Here is a 21352-nt window from a genome sequence, read left to right on the forward strand (position 1 = left end):
TTTACCAAAGTATTTTCTGACTTACAGTCTGTATCATAGATTTTATTTAAATAGTTGCTATCTAAAAACATACTTTATATTCTTGCAAATAAAATACACATTACTACTGCCTTTAAGATTAGAATTTTAGGCTGGGCACAGTGGCTCACTCCTGTAATCCCAGCATTTTGGAAGGCCAAGGTGAGCGGATCACTTAGGTCAGGAGTTTGAGACCAGCCTGGCCAACATGGTGAATCTGTCTCTACTAAAACTACAATAATTAGCCAGGCATGGTGGCAGGCACCTGTAGTCCCAGCTACTCGGGAGGCTGAGGCAGGAGAATTGCTTGTGAACCTGGGAGGTGGAAGTTGCAGTGAGCTGAGACTGCAACACTGCACTCCACCCTGGGCAACAAAGCAAGATTCCATCTCAAAACAAAACAAAACAACAACAAAAAACCCCACAAAAACAAACAAAAAAACCCCCTAGAATTCTTTTTGTGTGTGTGATTCTGAAATATATATATATATATATTTATTTTTTTTTTTTTTTATCATTGTACTTTGTTCTAGGGTACATGTGCACAACATGCAGATTTGGTACATATGTATGCATGTGCCATGTTGGTGTGCTGCACCCATTAACTCGTCATTTACATTAGGTATATCTCCTAATGCTATCCCTCCCTCTTACCCCCAACCCCATGACAGGCCCCGGTGTGTGATGTTCCCCTTCCTGTGTCCAAGTGTTCTTATTGTTCAATTCCCACCTATGAGTGAGAACATGTGGTGTTTGGTTTTTTGTTCTTGCGACAGTTTGCTCAGAATGATGCTTTCCAGCTTCATCCATGTCCCTACAAAGGACATAAACTCATCCTTTTTTATGGCTGCATAGTATTCCATGATGTATATGTGCCACATTTTCTTAATCCAGTCTATCATTGATGGACATTTGGGTTGGTTCCAAGTCTTTGCTATTGTGAATAGTGCCGCAATAAACATACGTGTGCATGTGTCTTTAAAGCAGCATGATTTATAATCTTTTGGGTATATACCCAGTAATGGGATGGCTGGGTCAAATGGTATTTCTAATTCTAGATCCTTGAGGAATCGCCACGCTGTCTTCCACAATGGTTGAACTAGTTTACAGTCTCACCAACAGTATAAAAGTGTTCCTATTTCTCCACATCCTCTCCAGCACTTGTTGTTTCCTGACTTTTTAATGATGGCCATTCTAACTGGTGTGAGATGGTATCTCACTGTGGTTTTGATTTGCATTTCTCTGATGGCCAGTGATGATGAGCATTTTTTTATGTGTCTGTTGGCTGCATAAATGTCTTCTTTTGAGAAGTGTCTGTTCATATCCTTTGCCCACTTTTTAATGGGGTTGTTTGAAAAACCCCTAGAATTTTAGCAACAATCCAACATAAAAAAGTTACTTATAAAAATGGTTTTGAAATTAAAGAGTTTATACTAAATTAACATTTGTGAAGAATCAAATTATGCTTCTTATTTTGAGGGTGAAAAGTAAATGTTAAAAACTGAATAAATAATTCTGTTATATGAAGTACATTTTATAACATCTTTCCCCAGAAACCATTACTTATTTCTGCCAATAGTATTTTTACTTTTCACTGACCCACACCATGGGGAATGACCAGACACTGAAAATCTTTTGTTTTCAATGAGTTTATTTTCGTGCAAGAAGAAAAAAAATATGTATCAAGGTATTATAGATAGGTCTGATAACTTTAGGTGAATATTATTATACTTATGAAAGTTTATGCATTATTTATTCTTGTTTTCACTTATTCTTGGCCAACATTTACTTATTCTGTCATCTAATTTACCTATTTAAGCAACATGTAGTACCTACTATGTGCCAGATTCTGCCAGTTCAATTACTACCTTTTGGACACCAATTTACAAGGGTTCCTTGCAAATCTGAACTGTCTACCTCTGAAGGATACCTGTATTCCAATCTCTATCCAATCTTCTGATGACATCACTCATATATCTCCTCCCTCCCTTTCCCCATGATATAGTCATGGCTGTAGCCTCTGAGAAGTCAGGTGGAAAAAAACATAAAAGTGATATTAAGATGCTCTTTGGCAGGCAGGACAAGAAGGGACCTTTATCTTTCTTCCACCAGATCAGCTAGTAAGGCTGGTGCTGAGAATACGTAGTAATAACTATGATTTATCAGTAACTATGAAACCAATTTATTTCCCAAAATAGACTTAGGGCAAAGATAATCAACAAAAAATAAAAAGAGGAAATACAAATTTGCAACAAAAACATCCATATGGAAGACGCCAGTTTATAGAAATATTGATCCTCCACTCACTCCTACGGGACTTACTTGCCATCTGTGTCTGATGTAGCTGCATAGTGCAGGGGTGTGCAGCCTCTTTCATCAAGGTCATTCACACTTGCTCCTGATCCCACAAGAGCAAACAGGCACTGGTAATTGCAGTTGGCAGCAGCGTAGTGCAGTGGAGATCTTTTGGGTCCAAGTTAATACAAGAAAGATAAAAGCCAGAGACGTAACTAGTAAACAAAAGCATAGTTGACTCTTACTCCTCCCAGTTACAAATACTTTATTTACAGTGAGACTTAGACTATCATATACTAAGTCTTGCGGAGGACTGGACATAAAACTAGAAGAAGAAAGCAAGGTGGCAGAGAACCTTTAAGTATATGAAATAAGATGAAAATGCAGTTATTTCATTGCCTCCAGGCAGTAGCAGCAATCCCTGTCCCAGTCCTTTGACTGACTTTCAAATAATCTTCATATTCTGCTCAGAAATGTGAAAACTTTCATTTTAGGAAAGTTTCCCCTACATTAATAAAAATGTTCCACAATACGGAGGTAGCAATTTCTATTCATGTCTCAGAAGAGGAACAAAAGGTAAGAGAAAAAAATAGAAGAAACTTTAAAAAAATGCAATTAACCCTGAATTACTTTCAACCCTCTAAACTCAAAATATTTTTCAGAAGCCCTCTCTGTTATTTGTAGTATAGAATGCCTGAAGTACTAAAAATTAATATAAACTGGATTAAAGTATAATTATAAAAGCAAATTAGCTATAAAAATATTGCATTCCAAAGCCAAACAAAGTGATTTTTTTATTTTTGTGGGTCATTAGTTCTTTCCATTAAGGACGCTTATGAGAGCAATCTGTTCTTCAAAGTAATTATGGTGTCAAAAGTTTTTATTTTCTTCTATTCATTTCTGATTTCCTACCATGCATAATTCTTTTTACTTCTCTTCTGCACTGGTTCTATCACATGCATTGACATATATTCACACATTTTCTTCTGACATACACCCTTCCCTCTCATACACTTTGCTATGTATAATTCTCAAACTGTTGACACACATAGTTTTGCTTATACTGTCATCTCTTTCAAACCAATTCCAACTGCTTTCAATTCTTTCCTGTATGGTTCTAATGCACTCTGTGTCAATTCCTACTCTAAGTAACTTAACAGTCGTTTTAAATACTGCTACCGCAAATGCTCAATAATGAGGCCTGCTGAATGACTACAAAGACTGTCATTTCACAGCTGCCTTCCTGTTGTGAAATACTTAGTGGGATGTGTGGATATATGTGTGTCTGAGATTTATATAGAAGAGGAGAAAGAAAAATTACACATATATATTTATAACCTATTTCCTCCCTCTTACTACTGCTCTGGAACAAGATACGGGCAGTAGAATCCCTCACAAAGAAATGACTTGGAGAAAGGAGAACTATATCATTATTTTCTAGGTATTGTGAGTTTCTTGAAAAAACAGTTCTATGGGGCTTTACATTTCCATAGTCATAATTATTGAAGGGGGGGAAGTGCTATCAAGTACAGAGGCATTTATAAGGCCAAGGCTGTGGTTGGTAGGCTAGGGCTGTGGTAGGGACTCAAGAAGAAAACTGTGGGTGAGAACGAATATTTGGAAGTTACTGACTTTAGCTGGGACTCTCAATGAATCATGATCACAATGTACAAGATGCTAAATTGTTCAGTTAATTTTCAGAAGCCAGTTAGAAGGTCAATCAAGTTAGTAAGTAAAAATAAGCTCCATAAAGAAACTGTATCATACCCTACCTCCCAAATTTGTCCTTTTTATTAAAGTCTGCACCAGTATTCAGCAGAAGGTTGAGGCACTCCAAATTCCTATTGAGAGAAAATACAGTTAGAAAACTTAATTGACAGTGATTTTATAATGAAATTGGTAGGTTTAAAGGAGCATGAAAGCATGTTTTTATATGAAGATAAATGTGACAAAAATGACATGATTTACGTTCTATGAAGAATAAAACATTAAAATTCATCTTATCTAGAATTTAGAAAGTTATATACTTACATATTGGCACACTGAGGAAATAACACACGATTCACGTTGTCATTGTTTAAAAGGAAGACCACATTTGCAAAAGAAATTCTGAGGAGGCTTTAGGAAACAACTTGCTTATAGGTTTTTTTTTGTTGTTGTTTCTTAAAACAGAGCCTCACTCTATAGTTCAGGCTAGAGTCCAGTGGTGCAATCATAGCTAACGGCAGCCTCCAACTCCTGGACATAAGCGATCCTCCAAGTCTCAGCCTCCTGAGTAGTTAAGCTTACAGCTGTGAGCCACTGCATGAGTCCTGTCGGCTTTCCCTAATCTTCTCCTATATTATGACTGTTTACATATATGTATCTTTAGTTAATACTGGAGGAAGGATATAACTTAAATATTTCTGTAATTTAATCAACATCAAATTACTATGTTACAATGAAAACTGTCAAGCGATCAGACACTCAAGTCTGTTGTCCCTCTCTCTGTAGGCAAGTTACATGGAAGTTAGGTTTTAACTGGAAGGTTCTCTGGCGACTTTGGAAGAATAAGGAAACCAGTCACATGCTCGCAATCCATCTCTACAACTTAGACTCTGCTGGTGTACTCTTGGTTCAACATACTCGTCCTCTGAAATCACTGAAAATTTTTAAGAAATTATCACTGAGAATAAAGTTTTTGCAAAATGTCCTTTTGAGAAATCATGAATTACATGGCTTATCACAGATCTAAATTATCAGAAGCATTACATAAGAAGCATGTTCCAGAGGCCATGAGTTTTAGCTGAAGTTTGTTGCTCATTTGAACCACCTGCCTAATTTTCCCTGGTGGTACTATTTAAAACTTAGTCCAAAATCTTCCAATCTCAAACTTTCCTCTTCCTAGTAGAGGTTAAGACACAGCACAAAATGAACATTTTTTTCCTGGGGAAAAAAAAAATTTAATAAATCTACTTAAAGAGTACTTGTATTATTCAGAATATTCCCAGTATTTTGATGTTCTCATTTGAGAACATACTTTTTAAAGAAATAGTTTTACTTATCCAGAAATTATGTTCTTTTACAGAAGGCAGTATTTCCTTTCGTAGGTTTATTCTCTCTCTCTCTTCACTCATAACCTACAACTTGGCTGGAATAAGATGAAAAAAAGTATTCTGCCACCCTGGACTTTTTTTTCCCAAACAACTCCTGTTTTGTTTTCTATTTTCTGGCAGCCCAGAATTAATAAAAGAGAACAAAGATAAGAGAAAACCTGCCATGACCAGCTATCTTTTTCTTAAAGAAATAAAAATACTATTAACGTACCCTCCAGCTGCAGCTGCATGTAGACAAGTCCTGCCAAAATCATCTGGGGTATCTATATCAAATCCTACAAGAATGAATACATCTTATTTATAACAGACATATTATTTTACACTAAAGAATTGTGTCATGAAACGTCAAGAATCACATCCTCCCCTCCAATCCCAAACAAAACTATGGGTTCTTAAGTGCTAGAGTGCCTGTTTAAAAGGCAACAGGATACAATGGAGTATTATCTAGCAACAAAAAGAAATAAAGTACTGATACTGATCCATGAATAACCCTTGAGAACATTATATTAAGTGAAACAAGCCAGTCACAGAAGATCACATGTTGGGTGAGTCCATTTATAGGAACTGTTCAGAACAGGCACATTTTATAGAGTTGAAAAGTAGATTAGTGGTTGCCTAGGGCTGAGGGAAGAAAGAAATGGAGATTAACTGCTAATGGTCTTTCTTTAACAGGGGATGAAGAGGCTTTTTGTATTTTTTTTTGAGACAGAGTCTCGCTCTGTCTCCTAGGCTAGTGTGCAGTGGCACAATTATGGCTTACTGCAACCTCTGCCTCCTGGGTTCAAGCGATTCTCCTGCCTCAGCCTCCCAAGTAGCTGGGATTACAGGTGCTCGCCACCACGCCCAGCTAATCTTTTTTTTGTATTTTTTTTTTAGTAGAGAAGGGCTTTCACCATGTTGGCCAGGCTGGTCTTGAACTCCTGACCTCAAGTGATCTGCCTGTCTCGCCTCCCAAAGTGCTGGGATTATAGGCATGAGCCACCACGCCAGACCTGAACCCAACACGTTCTAAAAGGGGTTATTAAATTATCCATACTGGACCCATCTGCATTAATTTTTAAAAAGCAGGAGAGAGACCATCTTAAAATTTTGAGGGGTTTGAGGAGACATACAAAAGGCTGCAAAGGTTACACTTACCTGAAGAAAGAAGTTTTCTGCAGCAATCTGAGAAGCCGCTTAAGGCTGCCAAATGGAGGGGGAACATTCCATGTATGCCACGCCTAAAGTTAATAGAACAGGACAGTATCTTCATTTTAACCCAAGAAAAATACAATCAATTAAATACATTACAAAGAGACCACTTAAGTGAAAGATAACTAAGAGTCAAAATGTCTAACACTTTGGAGAGTAATTTGGTTAAAGGTTGATGGTGGGCATAACTTATTATCCAGCTATTTTTCTCCAAAAGTCGGGTTTCTCACCTTCAGCACTACTGTCATTATGGACTTTGCTGGGGAAACGTGAGAAGCCATTCTGTGCATGCAGGCTTATAGGCTGTTCAGCAGCATCCCTGGGCTCTACCCAATGGATGTCATTAACATTAACACCTTCCTCCCCAAATTGTGACAACCAAAAATGTATCTGGACATTTGCTTAGGGAGCAAAATTCACTACCCTGTCACCCCACCATTGAAACATTTCCATAATGCAACATGTTCAAGAATATTTATTGTAGTAATTCTGTAATAGTGAGAAACTGTAAGCAACTTGTATTTGCAAATAAGGGGAATGAATATATTGTGAAATCTTTATACAATAATTCTGTAAAATAAATGAACTAGAGCAACTTGTACAGATGTGAAAGAAGGCCTAAATTTGTATCTAGATGGCTAAATTAACAAGCTCATGTAATTTTTTTGGAAAAAGTTACAAAACAGATAGGTGCAGTACCATACCATTACAGAAAGTAAAAAAGATTTAAAACTTGTTAATGAACACACGTAAATGTGATACAAAGAATGATAAACGTAAATTTAAGTATAGTGTTTCTTGCAGAGCATTAGCAGGAGGACTCATCTTTCAAACAAAGTATTACAATGGGAACTTTAATATATAAAATAAATACAAGTGAATTGTTCTGACCAAAATGGGGGTGGGAGTAAGAAATCCTTCGTAGGATTCCAAGGAATCCCTGAGCTTGGCACAGCACAGCTTGAAAAGTATTATCTACAGATAGTATTTGGATGAAAAAAAAGCATCTGGCACATACAGCTTTCTGGGATTTTTAAGTACTTCTAGGTTAAAAATAAAGAGATCACAAAAATTAACAGCTCTGATCAAAACTGCGTTATTACTCAAAGTGAGAAAGAACTGGGGTAACATACATAAAAATACACTGGCTTACCAAATAAAATTGTATTTAAACATTTTAACCTACCACTTTGTCAATACAAAAGACAGTTCAAGCAATGAATATAACATTGAGGATAAAATCCACATTTCCACGTGAAATGTCTAGAAAACTGCAGTTCACTTCCCTTTGTGCTTGCCTGTATCAGTTATCAACACCTCGGTAAGTACTTACTTTGCAGTGTCAGCACCACTTGTAATAAGGGTGTTGATCAGCAGCTCATGGCCATACCGTGCTGCTATGTGCAAAGGGGTATTTCCATTCTTATCCTCACAGTCGATTACAGCTCCTGCAATATAGGACTGTCAGACACTGGACCATATAAAGATCAAGTCAAACCTACTACATGAAAAGTAATAAAAAACGCTGTTCACATACAAACTAATAGATATAGCAATTTTAACTAGATTTCATTTATAGCTCATTTATCGGGCCAGGCAATGGATTTACAGCTTCTATACTTAAAGCAATTGTGTGAATTAAGCATAAGATTTTACTAGATTTTTAAATTGACAAGAGGGTTCTGGGGTCCAGTAAGTTTGGAAACTACTGTATTAAAACAAAATTAAACACGTTTCTTTAGAACAAGACTTCAGAACTTTAATGTGCATACTCTGTCATCAAGACTGCATGCAATGCTTCAAAAAGTATTGGATCGTGAACCTATTTCAACTTTTCCCCTGCAAAACCATAGCACCTATTATCTTGAGGATAAGTTTCTTGGAATATGCCTTGGAAAACACTGATTTAAAGTAATACACCTAAAAGTTCTTTTGATTTAAAAGTTTAGCTTGCCTGATATTAATTTAAACACAAAAGAATACAAACTCAAGAAATTAAAATCCTGAAAATAGTTGCAGATACTCAACAGGGGAAAATGATAAATGTATAATGTATATACAGAGTACACACATTAATATATAATACAAATTATGGTAGAAAGTAATTTTCTATTTAGCAATATTGAAAAAAGCTAATACTAACTGCTGAAGAAATAACACAGTTCAGGGAAATAAAACATAAAAAACGAAAGTATGAAAGATACAGCTACATGGTATTTTATACTCTTTAATATTTTATTTTCATGAGCTCTGAAATCATATATTAAAAATACACAAACTGCGATGACAATTTCTCAATACCATTCATTTGGTAGATGTTTTTACTACATTTAAGAAAAAAAACAAAAAAAAACAGAAATACTTTTTACCACTCTGGATAATGGTTTGTGATCGGGAGAATCTACCGTGGAGAGCAGTCATGTGTAGTGGGGTTTTCCCATCTTTACTCTGGGGGGAAAAAAAAAATTACTCACTCTACTATATCCGTAAAGTGTAATCCTTAGTTTTACTTTGAATACCCTCTTGCATCTTTATTTTTATAACTATTTTACATGAATTAAGTTTAACTGAGGCCTATGGAGGTAAAACAGCTGTTTAAAATTAGGAATTAATTTTTTTAGCATGTGCATCATAAAACACAAATATACAAAAATTCCTTGCTTACAGTTTATAAAAATTGGGAGTGGGACAGTAAGGATGTGTCTCCCAAGTTTCAGATTCAAAATTTCACACTGCTCCGTTTCCATTCTAAGAAATTCTGAATCCCTCCTTGACCAAGTAAAGTGAGTATTAGAATTAACCTTGTGAATTTTGTGTGGATACATTTAAAAAAATAAATACAAATAATTAAAACTACATATATTTGTTTATAGTTATGTGTACTAAACATTTTCTCAAATCACTTAAAATAATAAATCAGACTGGCTGCACACATATATATTTCATGTAGAAGTTCTAAAGGAGTTCCAAATATGAAGAAAAACAATCCCTGATTTAGGTTATCTTTTCTTCTGATTAGGTGGTGTCCTTTCTTTTCTAACATCTTTCAGTTAACCAAAACATACACGTTACCAACGCAAAGGAAATAAACTACTTAGCAGCTTCCTAATCTCACAGCAACATTCATCAACATGCCTTCTGCATAGCTACTAAAATGGAAATGTCACAAGTATTCTAAGTTTATGCTAACACTATACAACGCAGATATTTTTTAAAAATCCTCATGTCTTTATAATAATAGAGTAATTATAACATCATAAGTATCTACTTAAGTGTTTGATTCTATAATATGAATTTTTCAAGTAAACAAGCCATCAAATTGGCAAGTAATTTTACAGAAGTTCTAATCTTTTGGAGGCAGTATGAGAAAGGAAGGGAAGGAGGAGAGAGGATGCATGCATGTGCAGGCTCTGGAGTCAGAATAACCTAAGCATGAATCTCAGATCTCCTACCACAAGCAAGATTTTTGGACAAGTTGCCTAACTTCTTTGTGCCTTCACTTCCTCAACTGAAAATGAGGATAATACCATCTACATCTCATTGGTCTGTTGTACACAGTAAATACAATAATACTTTGTAAAACACTCAGGTAACACATCAGTGCTTCTTAGGATATATTTGTTTTACCATTATTTTTAATGTACCAGTTGTTATTTGTTCAACCAGAAAAAAAAAGGGGGGGGGGGCAAAAAAGCATCTTGGCAAAAGGATTCTGTCTTTCCAAAATGTTCCAGATAGGATATATCCTAATTTTTAATGTTAATATTTTAGCTATGGCCTTTTTTTTTTCTCTTTTTTTCTTTTCTTTTCTTTTTTTTTTTTTTTTTTTTTGACTTGCTCTGTTGCCCAGGCTGGAGTGCAGTGGTGTGATCTCAGCTCTCAGCAACCTCCGCCTCCCGGGTTCAAGTGATTCTCCTGCCTCAGCCTCCCGAGTAGCTCGGATTACAGGCGTGCACCACCATGCCCAACTAGTTTTCGTATTTTAGTAGAGATAGGGTTTCACCATGTTGGCCAGGCTTGTCTCGAACTCAAGACCTCAAGTAATCCACCTGCCTCAGCCTCCCAAAGTGCTGGGATTACAGGTATGAGCCACTGCGCCTGGCCTTTTTTTTTTTTTTTTTTCCCTTAGAGAGATGGGGGTCTTGGTCTGTCAGCCAGGCTGGAATGCAGTGGTGTAATCATAGTTCACTGAAACCTTGAACTCTAGGGTTCAAGTGATCTTCTAGCAACAGCCTCTGGAGTAGCTGGGACTACCGGCACGTAACATTACACCTGGCTAATTTATTTTTTGTAGAGATGGTGTCTAAGTTGCCCAGGCTGGTTTTGAACTCTTGGGCTCATGTGATTCTCCGGCCTTGGCTTCCCAAAGTGCTGGGTTTACAGGTGTGAGCCATCATGCCTGGCCAGTTATAGCCAATTTTTACAGACATAAGGAAAAACAGAGATTCCATTGATTAGAAGGATAAGAAAAACAAGAGGAAAACAAAACAAAACAAAAAAACCCCACAACTCAAAACAAAATAAAAACTTGTAATAAAAATTTGATTAACAAAATGATGAAATTTGGAAGATATAACTATAGTTAACATTTATATATATATAGCATGTTTCACGCACACTTTTAAAACACTTCATATGGTCAGGCACGGTGGCTCGTATCTATAATTCCAGTGCTTGGGGAGGCCAAAGCGGGAGGACTGCTTGAACTCAGGAGTTTGAGGCTGCAGTGAGCTGATGGTGCTACTGCACTCTACGCTGGTCAACAGAGTGAATTCTGTCTCCCCATCTCCCTTCCTCCTAAAAAGCCAAAACCAAATCTACTTCATATATATTATTTAATCCTCACAACCCTATCAGATTGATACCATTAATCTTGCTTTATAGATGAGGAAATGTAGGCCCCAGGGTTAAGTGATTTTACTAGGTCTCATAGCTAATAAGTGATGAGTCCTTTATTTATTTATTTATTTATTTTGTTTTAGAGACAAGGTCTTGCTATATTGCCCAGACTAGACTTGAACACCTGGCTTAAGCGATTCCCTCACCTCAGCCTTCTGAGGGTAGCTGGGACTAAAGGCACACACAACCAGGCCTGGTTAGAATCCTTTATTATGAGCCTATACGTAGCACTGGATCAACATTTTTACTTTCTACATACTTATAATAAAACCTATTCTAAGTATACAAAGGAAAAAGAGATTCAGATCACCAACTAAAAAGTTTGCCATAAGACATGTTAAGGGGGAGAAGGCACAGTTACTTCTTTCTGAATTGGAGAAACAATGTGGAGTTTTCTTTTTCTTAATCACCTCAAATCATTTTAGCAGAAAACTAGGAGTATTAAGAAAAAAAAATAAAAAGAAAAATAACAAAAACCAAAAATTAGAGCTACAAAAATCCTAACAGTTGATCTCACAGGCAACCAAAAACAGTAACTACAAGCCAAACATTTCACAGTATTTTTTTAGGTTTAAATTTCAAAACAAGCATTTGGTGTATTTTGCTTAGCTGACCAAAATCTATTCTTAAAGAACAATGTGGGTGGGAAAACGTGTGCATATAAATGAAGCAATCAGTGCAGTAAGGCTCATGTCAAGCAGTTCTAAAAAACAGACCTATACTGCTTTATAAACCTGATTCATTTTAGCTCTACCACTTTGTAGGGAAATGAATTTAAAACCTTAGAAACGGAGTTATTACAAACTTAAATTCACATTCCAATTTCTAGTCATCTATAACTTGATCAAGGTCAGAAACAACAAAATGGAGAATGTAGTATAGGAAAAAAAGATCAAGCAGGAAAAAAGAGATAATGTGGTAAGAATATGAGGGTTAGTAAACCAAATTTTTATAATAAAGGGCAAGTGTCAAGTGTCCCCACAGTCAATCAATAACTTAATAACATCGATTTTACAAATTATAAAAAATACAGTTGTCAGGAATGAATATATATTCTTGCTGGATGAAAACTCACAGTTATCAACATATCGTGTGTAAGAGCTGGAAGGGACCTGAGAAATCAACATGGGAAATGTGTTTCAACAGAATTTGACAATAAAATAATTGGACAACTGCATACAAATGAGACGTCATACACTCTCAGGTGAAGTTAAGATGACTTTCGTGAAATCTGTTTTGAAACCAACATCACAGGCTGTTGCTGTCAAACCTACTTAAATATATCTTAATCCCTTTGCTAAAAAATTCACTTGTCATATATGAAATTCACCATTGAGTTTTATAAATTATTAAGGAGGTAACTTCAAATAGGACCACTGGTTTGAGCATTTTACTCTAAGTAGGCCTCTTACAGGACTGATTCTCAATTCTACATTTCAAAAGAAAATACAGACTTAAAAACAATCACAGGTACTATAGTCACCTATGTAGACACTAACAGAATCAAGTGATTCATTATCATCAAATTATATTAAATATTCATGCCAAAATGGCAGGGCACAACAGGAAGCCCAATCTCTGCCCTTTAAAGACAGCATCATGTGAACCAAAAAATGCATAGTAGCTGATGACACAGGTAAAAGTTCCGTAATTTCCATAATACTAACACACAAAGATGATTTTATCTACATTCACTATCATAAACAGGTCTCACAGAGAATGAGAAAACTTGGTTGTGATGTTTGCTTTTGAAAATGTTAAGATTAATTCCAAATTTTTTATTTTTGAAATAGCCTAACTTTTATTAAAGAAACATTACTGTGCCTTTGAGGAAAAAACTAACTTTTCTCCTCACAAGTGTTTAGATATTTTTCTGGGCCCTGATTATCCAAAGGGCAGGAATTCTTCAAATTAAAATAAGCAGTTCAAACTTGTAATAAATAAACCTTCTAGTAATTACTTAAACTATAAAAAATGTTACTAGGTGATTTGATTGAGACCTAAAAACTTTTAAAAAGATGGTTTAGCTCTAATCATATTAGGGCATTTTATGACATCTCAGGACTTTTCTTCCTTGGGTATAGTATGTACACATTTTGTCCTGTAGTTGACAGAGGGCAATTGAAAGCAATGACCTAATTACAGATGGATTTGTTGCTGTTACAGCTGTCAGAATTGACCCGTGGCATCATTAAAGGCTTCACTGAAGTTAGGTAAGAAAATCTGATGTAATTAAAATGCTCTGAAAATCACATTTTAAGCTTAAACATTTTTACTAATCCTAACTGGCTCAATTTTGTGTCTGGTGTTCTTCATACCACCAGATACAGTTTGGCAAGTGCTCAAAGGATGAATTGATAAAATTAATACAGCAACAACTAAAGAATTCTCAAAAATCTAAAATGATTATATATTATAAAATAGCAATGCTCAAAATCTGGATTGCATGTGCTCTCTTATAAAATTATACAGCGAAAGCATATTTATTTGGGTCCAGAATATTCATTCATTTGAGGCAAGGTCTCACCTGTCGCCCAGGGTAGAGTACAGTGGTGCAATCATAGTTCACTGTAACTTTGAACTTCTGGGCTCAAGTGATCCTCCAGCCTCAGCCTCCTGAGTACCTAGGACTACAGGATAATTCTTAATTTTTTTTTGGTAGAGATGGAGGTCTCACTATGTTGCCCAGGCTGGTCTTGAACTCCTGGCCTCAAGTGATCTTCTCGCCTTGGCCTCCTAAAGCACTGGGATTACAAGTGTGGGCCAGACTGTATCTGGCCAAAATTTTCATTCATTCTTTATTTTTTGAGACAGGGTCTCACTCTGCCACCCAGGCTGGAGGGCAGTAGCATGATCTCAGCTCACTGCAGCCTTGACCTCCAAGGCTCAAGAGATCCTCCCACTTCAACCTCCCAAGAAGCTGGGACTAAAAGCGTAAGCCACCATGCCAAGCTCATTTTCTATTTTTTTGTGGAGCCAGGTTATGCTGTCCAGGCTAGTCCTGAACTCCTAGGCTCAAGTGATCCTCCTACCCCAGCCTCCCAAAGTAGTGGGATTACAGGTAGGAGCCACTATGCTAGCCCAGAATTTTCACATATTTCTAAAATCCAAATGCTTACTCTGGAAAGTGATTCTAACAACAACAAAAACAAAAAAAAACAAACAAAAAGCAACTATTCCTTATGTGCAATACACTGACAGTTTTTTTCCCTAACACTGTGTAAAATTTGAAAAGATCTGTAGAGTGAACATCCGTATACATACCATCTAAATTGTACCACACCATAGAGTATTTTACTCTATGTCTTTTATTGTAGATTCATCTATCCTTCCATCCACCCAGTTATTTGATGCTTTTTAAAATTAGATACAGACATCATACATGTCACCTCTAAACACAACATTAACTAGGGTTAAACATCTGTTTAGTATTTTCCTTCTAAGAGAAAATTTATATGCTATGAAAGCATACAAATGAACCACCTTATCAGTTTTGACAAATGTATATAACATAAACCCCTGCCAAAATACAAAACATCACATAAAGTCCCTTCATGCCCCTTTCCCAGTTGATCCCTCCTCGCAATGACAATAATTGTTCTGATTTTTTTCAATTATAGATTCTGGAACCCCATATAAATGGAATTTTATTGGTTCTAGAACCTTACGTAAATGGAAAGAATGTAATACTATTGAGTAAGGCTTTCACTCAGCATAATATTTTAAAGATTTATCCATGTTCTTGAGTTTATCAATAGTTCCTTTTTATTGCTGAATGGTATTCACCATTGACGTTGTTTTAACAGTGACATATGAAATACTTAAAGCATAGATTCTGATTTTGTTCCTTACCTTCATATTGACATCGGCCCCATTGCCAACTAGAAGCTCTAAACACAATGCTCCATGCGTTGATGCAGCAGCAAAGTGCAAAGGAGTAAATCCTTTTTCATTCTTTTGATTTACAATAGCACCACAGTCTATAAGTTCATTCACCACAACATCTTGTCCATTATAGCAGGCTACATGAAGAGGTGTATTTCCATAGGCATTTGGTTCATTCATCTATTAGAAGGGAAAAAAATCTGAATGTTAAAGTAGTTTTGCTAATTATCAATGTTGTGAGCTATTTTAGCAACCTGTGATTGCAATCAAATTACTAAAGTGAGAAACGGAGACAGGATAAATACAGAGATGAGGCTTATAATTCTAAAGTTGGTTTAAAATAATAAACCCTTGACAAGCGTTTTGGTATTACATTGATTTTATACATTCAGGGACTATAATTCACATATACAATGTCTACTTCATGACAAAACTGAATAATACAAAAGAGATATTTTAGGAAAATGTAAACTAATGTATTTTTAAAGGCAGTCTAGGTAAAGGATTTACTATAGAACTAATTATAATCATAAAAAATGAACACAAACTGAAGATTCTGAGGTATATTCAGTAACATGCATATTTTCAACTTTTTCATTTTGCAGTGACAAAGGCTAACCTTAGTAATAAAGTACAGATCAAGATTTAAAAAAAAAATGAATGGCATATTCTATTTATTTAATTCATTTTTTGCCACAAACTTGGGCTCTAAATGTTTTCCAGTGTCATATGCAGGTATTTTATCACAAGTAAAAAGAGTATGCTCAAAAATGAGAAACAATTCATGTAATTAAGGGTTTTGCTTTTCTATTTTTTTTTTTTTTTTTTTTGAGACAGGGTCTCACTCTGTCGCCCAGACTGGAGTTGAGTGGCACGATCTCAGCTCACCGAAAGCTCTGCCTCCCAGGCTCAAGCGATTCTCCTGCCTCAGCCTCCTGAGTAACTGGGATTACAGGCACATACCACTACCAACTGGCTAATTTTTGTATTTTAGTAGAAACGGCGTGTCACCATGTTGGCCAGGCTGGTCCTGAACTCCTGACCTCAAATGATCCACCTGCCTTGGCCTCCCAAAGTGCTGGGATTACAGGCATGAGACCCTGTGCCCAGCCTTGTTTTTCTATTTCTAATAAATAAGGGAATACTTTACATGATTAGTGTGTAGTAAAGAATCTGACCTCTCCCAAAGAGAGGTCTGTCCTTTGCCCTTGGCTTCAGGGAGGTAATCTATGATATACCTGATAAAAGAGTCTCTATTTAGAGTGGGAGCTTTGGGTCACCAGGTATCATGTATTTGGAGACTGAAATCAACCACATGGACAACCAATCAAGCCATGTAATGGAGCCCCAATAAAAACCGAAAATGAAGCTCAGGTGAGCATTCCTTGTTGGAAATACTTCATTCATACTGTCACACACTGATGCCAGGGAAGGAGAGTAATGTGTTCTGACTCCGTGAGGAGGGGACAAGGGAAACTTTGCCTTTAGAATACTCCTGCACTCTACCCTATGTGTCTCTTCTTTTGGCTGATCTCAGTTTGTATCTTGTCCCTGTAATAAACCACAACTGTGAGTATAAAGCTTTTAATGAAGTTTGTGAGACTTTCTGGTGAATTATCAAACCTGAAAGTGGTTTTGAAAGCCCTCTAAACTTATAGTTGGTCATAAGTAAAGAGTGGCCTTGTGTGGAGACTCTGGACCCTAATCTTGTAGTTGGCCCCAACATAATGCAGCTTTAGTTAACATTTTCTTTTCTTGGATCACTGGTAATAGAAATCAGAGGAAGAAAAAAAGTTAACACTTAATTTTAATCAAAGTACCTAGATTTTTTCACAAGAAGGTAGAACACAGACAAGGAACAGATTCTCCCTCAGAGCCTCCATTAGGAACCAACCTTGCTGACACCTTGATTTAGAACTTCCATACTTTAAAACTCTGAGAAGTTAAATTTCTATTAGCCCTCCAGTTTGTGGTAATCCTCTAGGAAACTAAAAAAAAAAAAAAAAACAAAACAAAACCACACAACTGGGGGCCAGATGTTACTAAAAGGCTGTAAGTCTGGCCACTTATTTTGATGAACAAATAGTCACCAGAGTTTACAAATATAACTGTCAATAAAGTCAGTTTTAAAAATTGCACTAGAATGGACTTGAAACAGTAATCAGAAACAAAGTTGCCTCATTTATCTAGATCAAGGGTCTTTTAAGATATTATTTCACTCTGCTGAAACAGAGGTACAGGAATTGAGATTTTTGCAACGTCTTCTTGTGATCTTCACACTTTCAGTATTTATTAGCTTGTTTCAGGCAAAGTGTTTCACATGGTCCATCAGTTAACAGCCTATTTAGCCCTACAGTTCTGTCATGTATTCTTTGTCCAACCAGGCTATCACCTACTTTTCTTAGTTTTTTGTAGCTGATCTAAACTGTATCCCTCTAGCAGATCCTTATGCTGTATCTTCTAATTTACTGTTTTAAAGAACCAATGAGTTCTTCAAAATGTGTGTTTTGAAGAATCAGTGACTTTGTCAGAACTCTCCCTGAAGTAAGAATAAATACGCTGAGTGGGCTGGGCGTGGTGGCTCATGCCTGTAATCCCAGCACTTTGGGAGACCAAGGCAGGAGGGTCACTTGAGGTCAAGAGTTAGACACCAGCCTGGGTAACAGCAAGACCTCATCTCTACAAAAATAAAAAAAATTAGCCTGTAGTTCTAGCTATTCAGGAGGCTTAGGTGGGAGGATCACTTGAGCCCAGGAGTTCAAGGTTGCAGTGAGCTGTGATTGTGCCACTATACTACAGCCTGGGAGACAGAGACTCTGTTTAAAAAAATAATAATTAAATAAATAAATAAATAAGGGAGTAAAGTACTTATGTTTAAAGGATGGCTTGTGAAAAGCTACAGGTATTCTAAGTTATCTCAATTCAGGAATCAAATATATCCAAATAAAGCAGCATCCCCTTTTAACCAAACAGAATTATATAGTAAGGAATACTTACACTTGGTGGGCAAAAAACTTCTTGTTTTCCTGCCTAGCTCTTGCCAATATTCTGTAATGCAAACTGCTATAATCATTTTAAGAGAGTATCAGACTAGGCAAAGAAGACTAACAATAACCCAGCTATCTAATAATAAAAGTGTGTCTGATCTGCTGATTCCCATAAGTGAAATGAACTACAGGGCCTAGAACGTGATATAGAAGAAAAACTGGCAATAAAATACCTTTGAAGTGTATTTTACCTTTTAACATGCTTTGACTATTTACATGCCTTGATCATAAATCAGTGCATTAGATATTATGTAAAGGACTATAAATATCCAATTAAAACATGAAAACATTGTATAATTTCTTAAACCTGAAATAACTTGTCAATAATGTAATAGTAAGTATAAAAGGGCTCCATAATTTTATACTGTTCAATTAATATACCTACATCAACTCCAAGATCTAGAAGGTACTTGACTACGCTGATCATTCCACTAGAAGCTGCTGCATGAAGAGGTGTATAAGACTTTTTATCCTTGCATGTCACTTCAGCTCCATGCGACACAAGCAATTTCACTACTTCAATGTGACCTAAAAATGTGTTTTTGAAGAAAAAAATAGAGATGAGCATATGAAAACTATTAAATATAATCCCAAATATCTTTAAGCAAATTTAAAAAATGCAAAATAGATGATGTATGACAAGTCATCAATGAATCATGTTAACTTGAGAGAGGATAGAAGGAAAATTTTAAGACTTCAGGGGTGGCCATAATGGCTCATGCCTATCATCTCAGCACTTTGGGAGGCTGAAGTGGGAGGATCACTTGAGCCCAGGAATTTGAGACCAGCCTCGGCAACACATTGAGACCCTGTCTCCAACAAAAATAAAAAAAAATTAGCCGGGTATGGTGGCATGCACCTGTAGTCTCAGTTACTTGGGAGGCTGAGATAGAAGAATTACTTGAGCCTGGGAGGTTAAGGCTGCAGTGAGCTGTGATCATGCCACTGCACTCCGGGGTGGGCAATGGAGCAAGGCCTTATCTCGAAACAAAACAAGACAAAAAAATAGAATTCAGGATAATTTTGATAAGTGTTGGCAGAGATAATTAGTAATTAAAAAGAATGTTGGCCCTCTGTATACACTGGTTCCATATCTGCAGATTCAACCAACTGCAGATTGAAAATATTTGAAAACATAAAAACAGTAAAAAAAAAAAAATTAAAAATGCAGTACAACTACTATTTACATTGTATTAGGTATTATAAGTAATCTAGAGATGAATTAAAGAACAGGTTATACGTACACACTATGGCATTTTATATAAGGAACTTGAGTAACTTCTAATTTTGGTATCCAAAGGAGTCTGAAACTAATACCCTAAGGATAACAAGGGACAACTAAAATTCCTTTGATTATTTTATTCAGTGATAACCCTGCAATCTATCATCTTCCTTTTGCCTAGATCTTGTTTTTTGTCTAAGGTTACTTTAATACATTCATAAATTCTAAAGTTAGCTTTTCATTTCTAATGCTGGCATACCATATTGTATGTACTTTGCTTTATTGTACTTTGCAAATATTGCATCTTGTTTCTTAAAAATTGAAAATTTGTGGCAACCCCGTGTCAAACAAGTCTATTGGCATCATTTTTTCCATCAGCATGTGTTCATTTCATGTGTCTGTGTCATGTTTTGGTTATTCTTGCCAATATTTCAAACATTTTCAATATTATTTTATCTGTTATGGTGATCTGTGATCACTGATCTTTGACATTCCTACTGTAATTGTTTTGGGGCATCACAAACCGCACTCATATAAAGTGGTGAACTGATCAGGCACGGTGGCTAACGCCTGTAATCCCAACACTTTGTGAGGCTGAGGCAGGCAGATCATCTGAGGTCAGGAGTAGAGACCAGCCTGGCCAAAATACTGAAACTCTGTCTCTACTAAAAATACAAAAATTAGCTGGGCATGCTGGCACACACCTGTAGTTCTGGCTACTCGGGAGGCTGAGGCCCGAAAATCACTTGATCCCTGGAAGTAGAGGTTGCAGTGAGCCAAGATCATGTCACTGCACTCCAGCCTGGATGACAGAGTGAGACTCTGTCTCCAAAAAAGTGGTTAACTTAATAAATGTTGTGTATTCCAACTACTCCATTTCCCCATCTATCTCCTCTTCAGACCTTCTTCTTCACTCAGACACAACAGTATTAAAATTAGGCCAAATAATAACCCTACAGCAGCCCCTAAGTGTTCAAGTGAAAGACGGTTGCGCACCTCTCACTTTAAATCAAAAGCTAGAAATGACTAAGCTTAGTGAGAAAGGCATGTTGAAAGGTGAGACAGGCTGAAAGCTAGGCCTCCTGTGACAAAGTTACCAAGTAGTGAATGCAAAAGAAAAATTCTTCAAGAAAATTAAAATTAGTCCATACCAGTGAATGGACTAATGATAAGAAAGCTAAGTAGCCTTACTGATGATACAGAGAAAGTACTAGTGGTCTGGATAGACGACCAAAACAGCTACAAAATTTGCTTAAGCCAAAGCCTAATCGAGAGCAAGGCCGTAACTTTCTTCAATTCTATGAAGGCTGAGAAAGGTGAGGAAGCTATAGAGGAAAAGTTTGATCGAGCAAAGGTTGATTCGTGAGGTTTAACGAAAAAAGATGTCCCTGTAACAAAAAAGTGCAATGTGAAGCAGCAAGTGCTGATGTATTAATAGAAGCTGTAAAAAGTTATCTAGAAGATCTAAGATTATTAATGAAGGTGGCTACATTAAACAACAGATTTTCCATGTAGATGAAACGGCCTTCTATTGGAAGATGCCATCAAGGACTTTCGTTGCTAGAGAGAAATCTATGCCTGCCATCAAAACTTCAAAGGACAGGCTGACTCTCTTGTTAGAGGCTAACGCAGCTAGTGACTTTAAGTCAATGCTCATTTACCATTCTGAAAATTCTACAGCCCACATGAATTATGCTAAA

The 21352-nt window shown here is 36.4% G+C and overlaps 1 protein-coding gene across 5 annotated transcripts in view; it reads right to left on the bottom strand.

The window, feature by feature from the left end:
* ANKRD28 (ankyrin repeat domain 28) overlaps positions 1-21352 on the bottom strand; it is a 197664-nt gene that overhangs the window by 37423 nt on the left and 138889 nt on the right. For all 5 annotated transcript variants that reach the window (XM_032144284.2, XM_032144285.2, XM_032144282.2 and 2 more), the window contains 8 exons: positions 18816-18958; positions 15351-15563; positions 8969-9047; positions 7933-8047; positions 6546-6628; positions 5620-5683; positions 4086-4154; positions 2341-2481 (listed from right to left, as the gene is read on the bottom strand). In XM_032144284.2, the coding sequence (XP_032000175.1) occupies positions 2341-2481; positions 4086-4154; positions 5620-5683; positions 6546-6628; positions 7933-8047; positions 8969-9047; positions 15351-15563; positions 18816-18958 (907 nt within the window). The remainder of the gene's footprint in view (positions 1-2340; positions 2482-4085; positions 4155-5619; positions 5684-6545; positions 6629-7932; positions 8048-8968; positions 9048-15350; positions 15564-18815; positions 18959-21352) is intronic.

The sequence above is a fragment of the Hylobates moloch genome, unplaced genomic scaffold (assembly GCF_009828535.3).
Source record: "Hylobates moloch isolate HMO894 unplaced genomic scaffold, HMol_V3 SCAFFOLD_22, whole genome shotgun sequence".
Lineage (NCBI taxonomy): Eukaryota > Metazoa > Chordata > Mammalia > Primates > Hylobatidae > Hylobates > Hylobates moloch.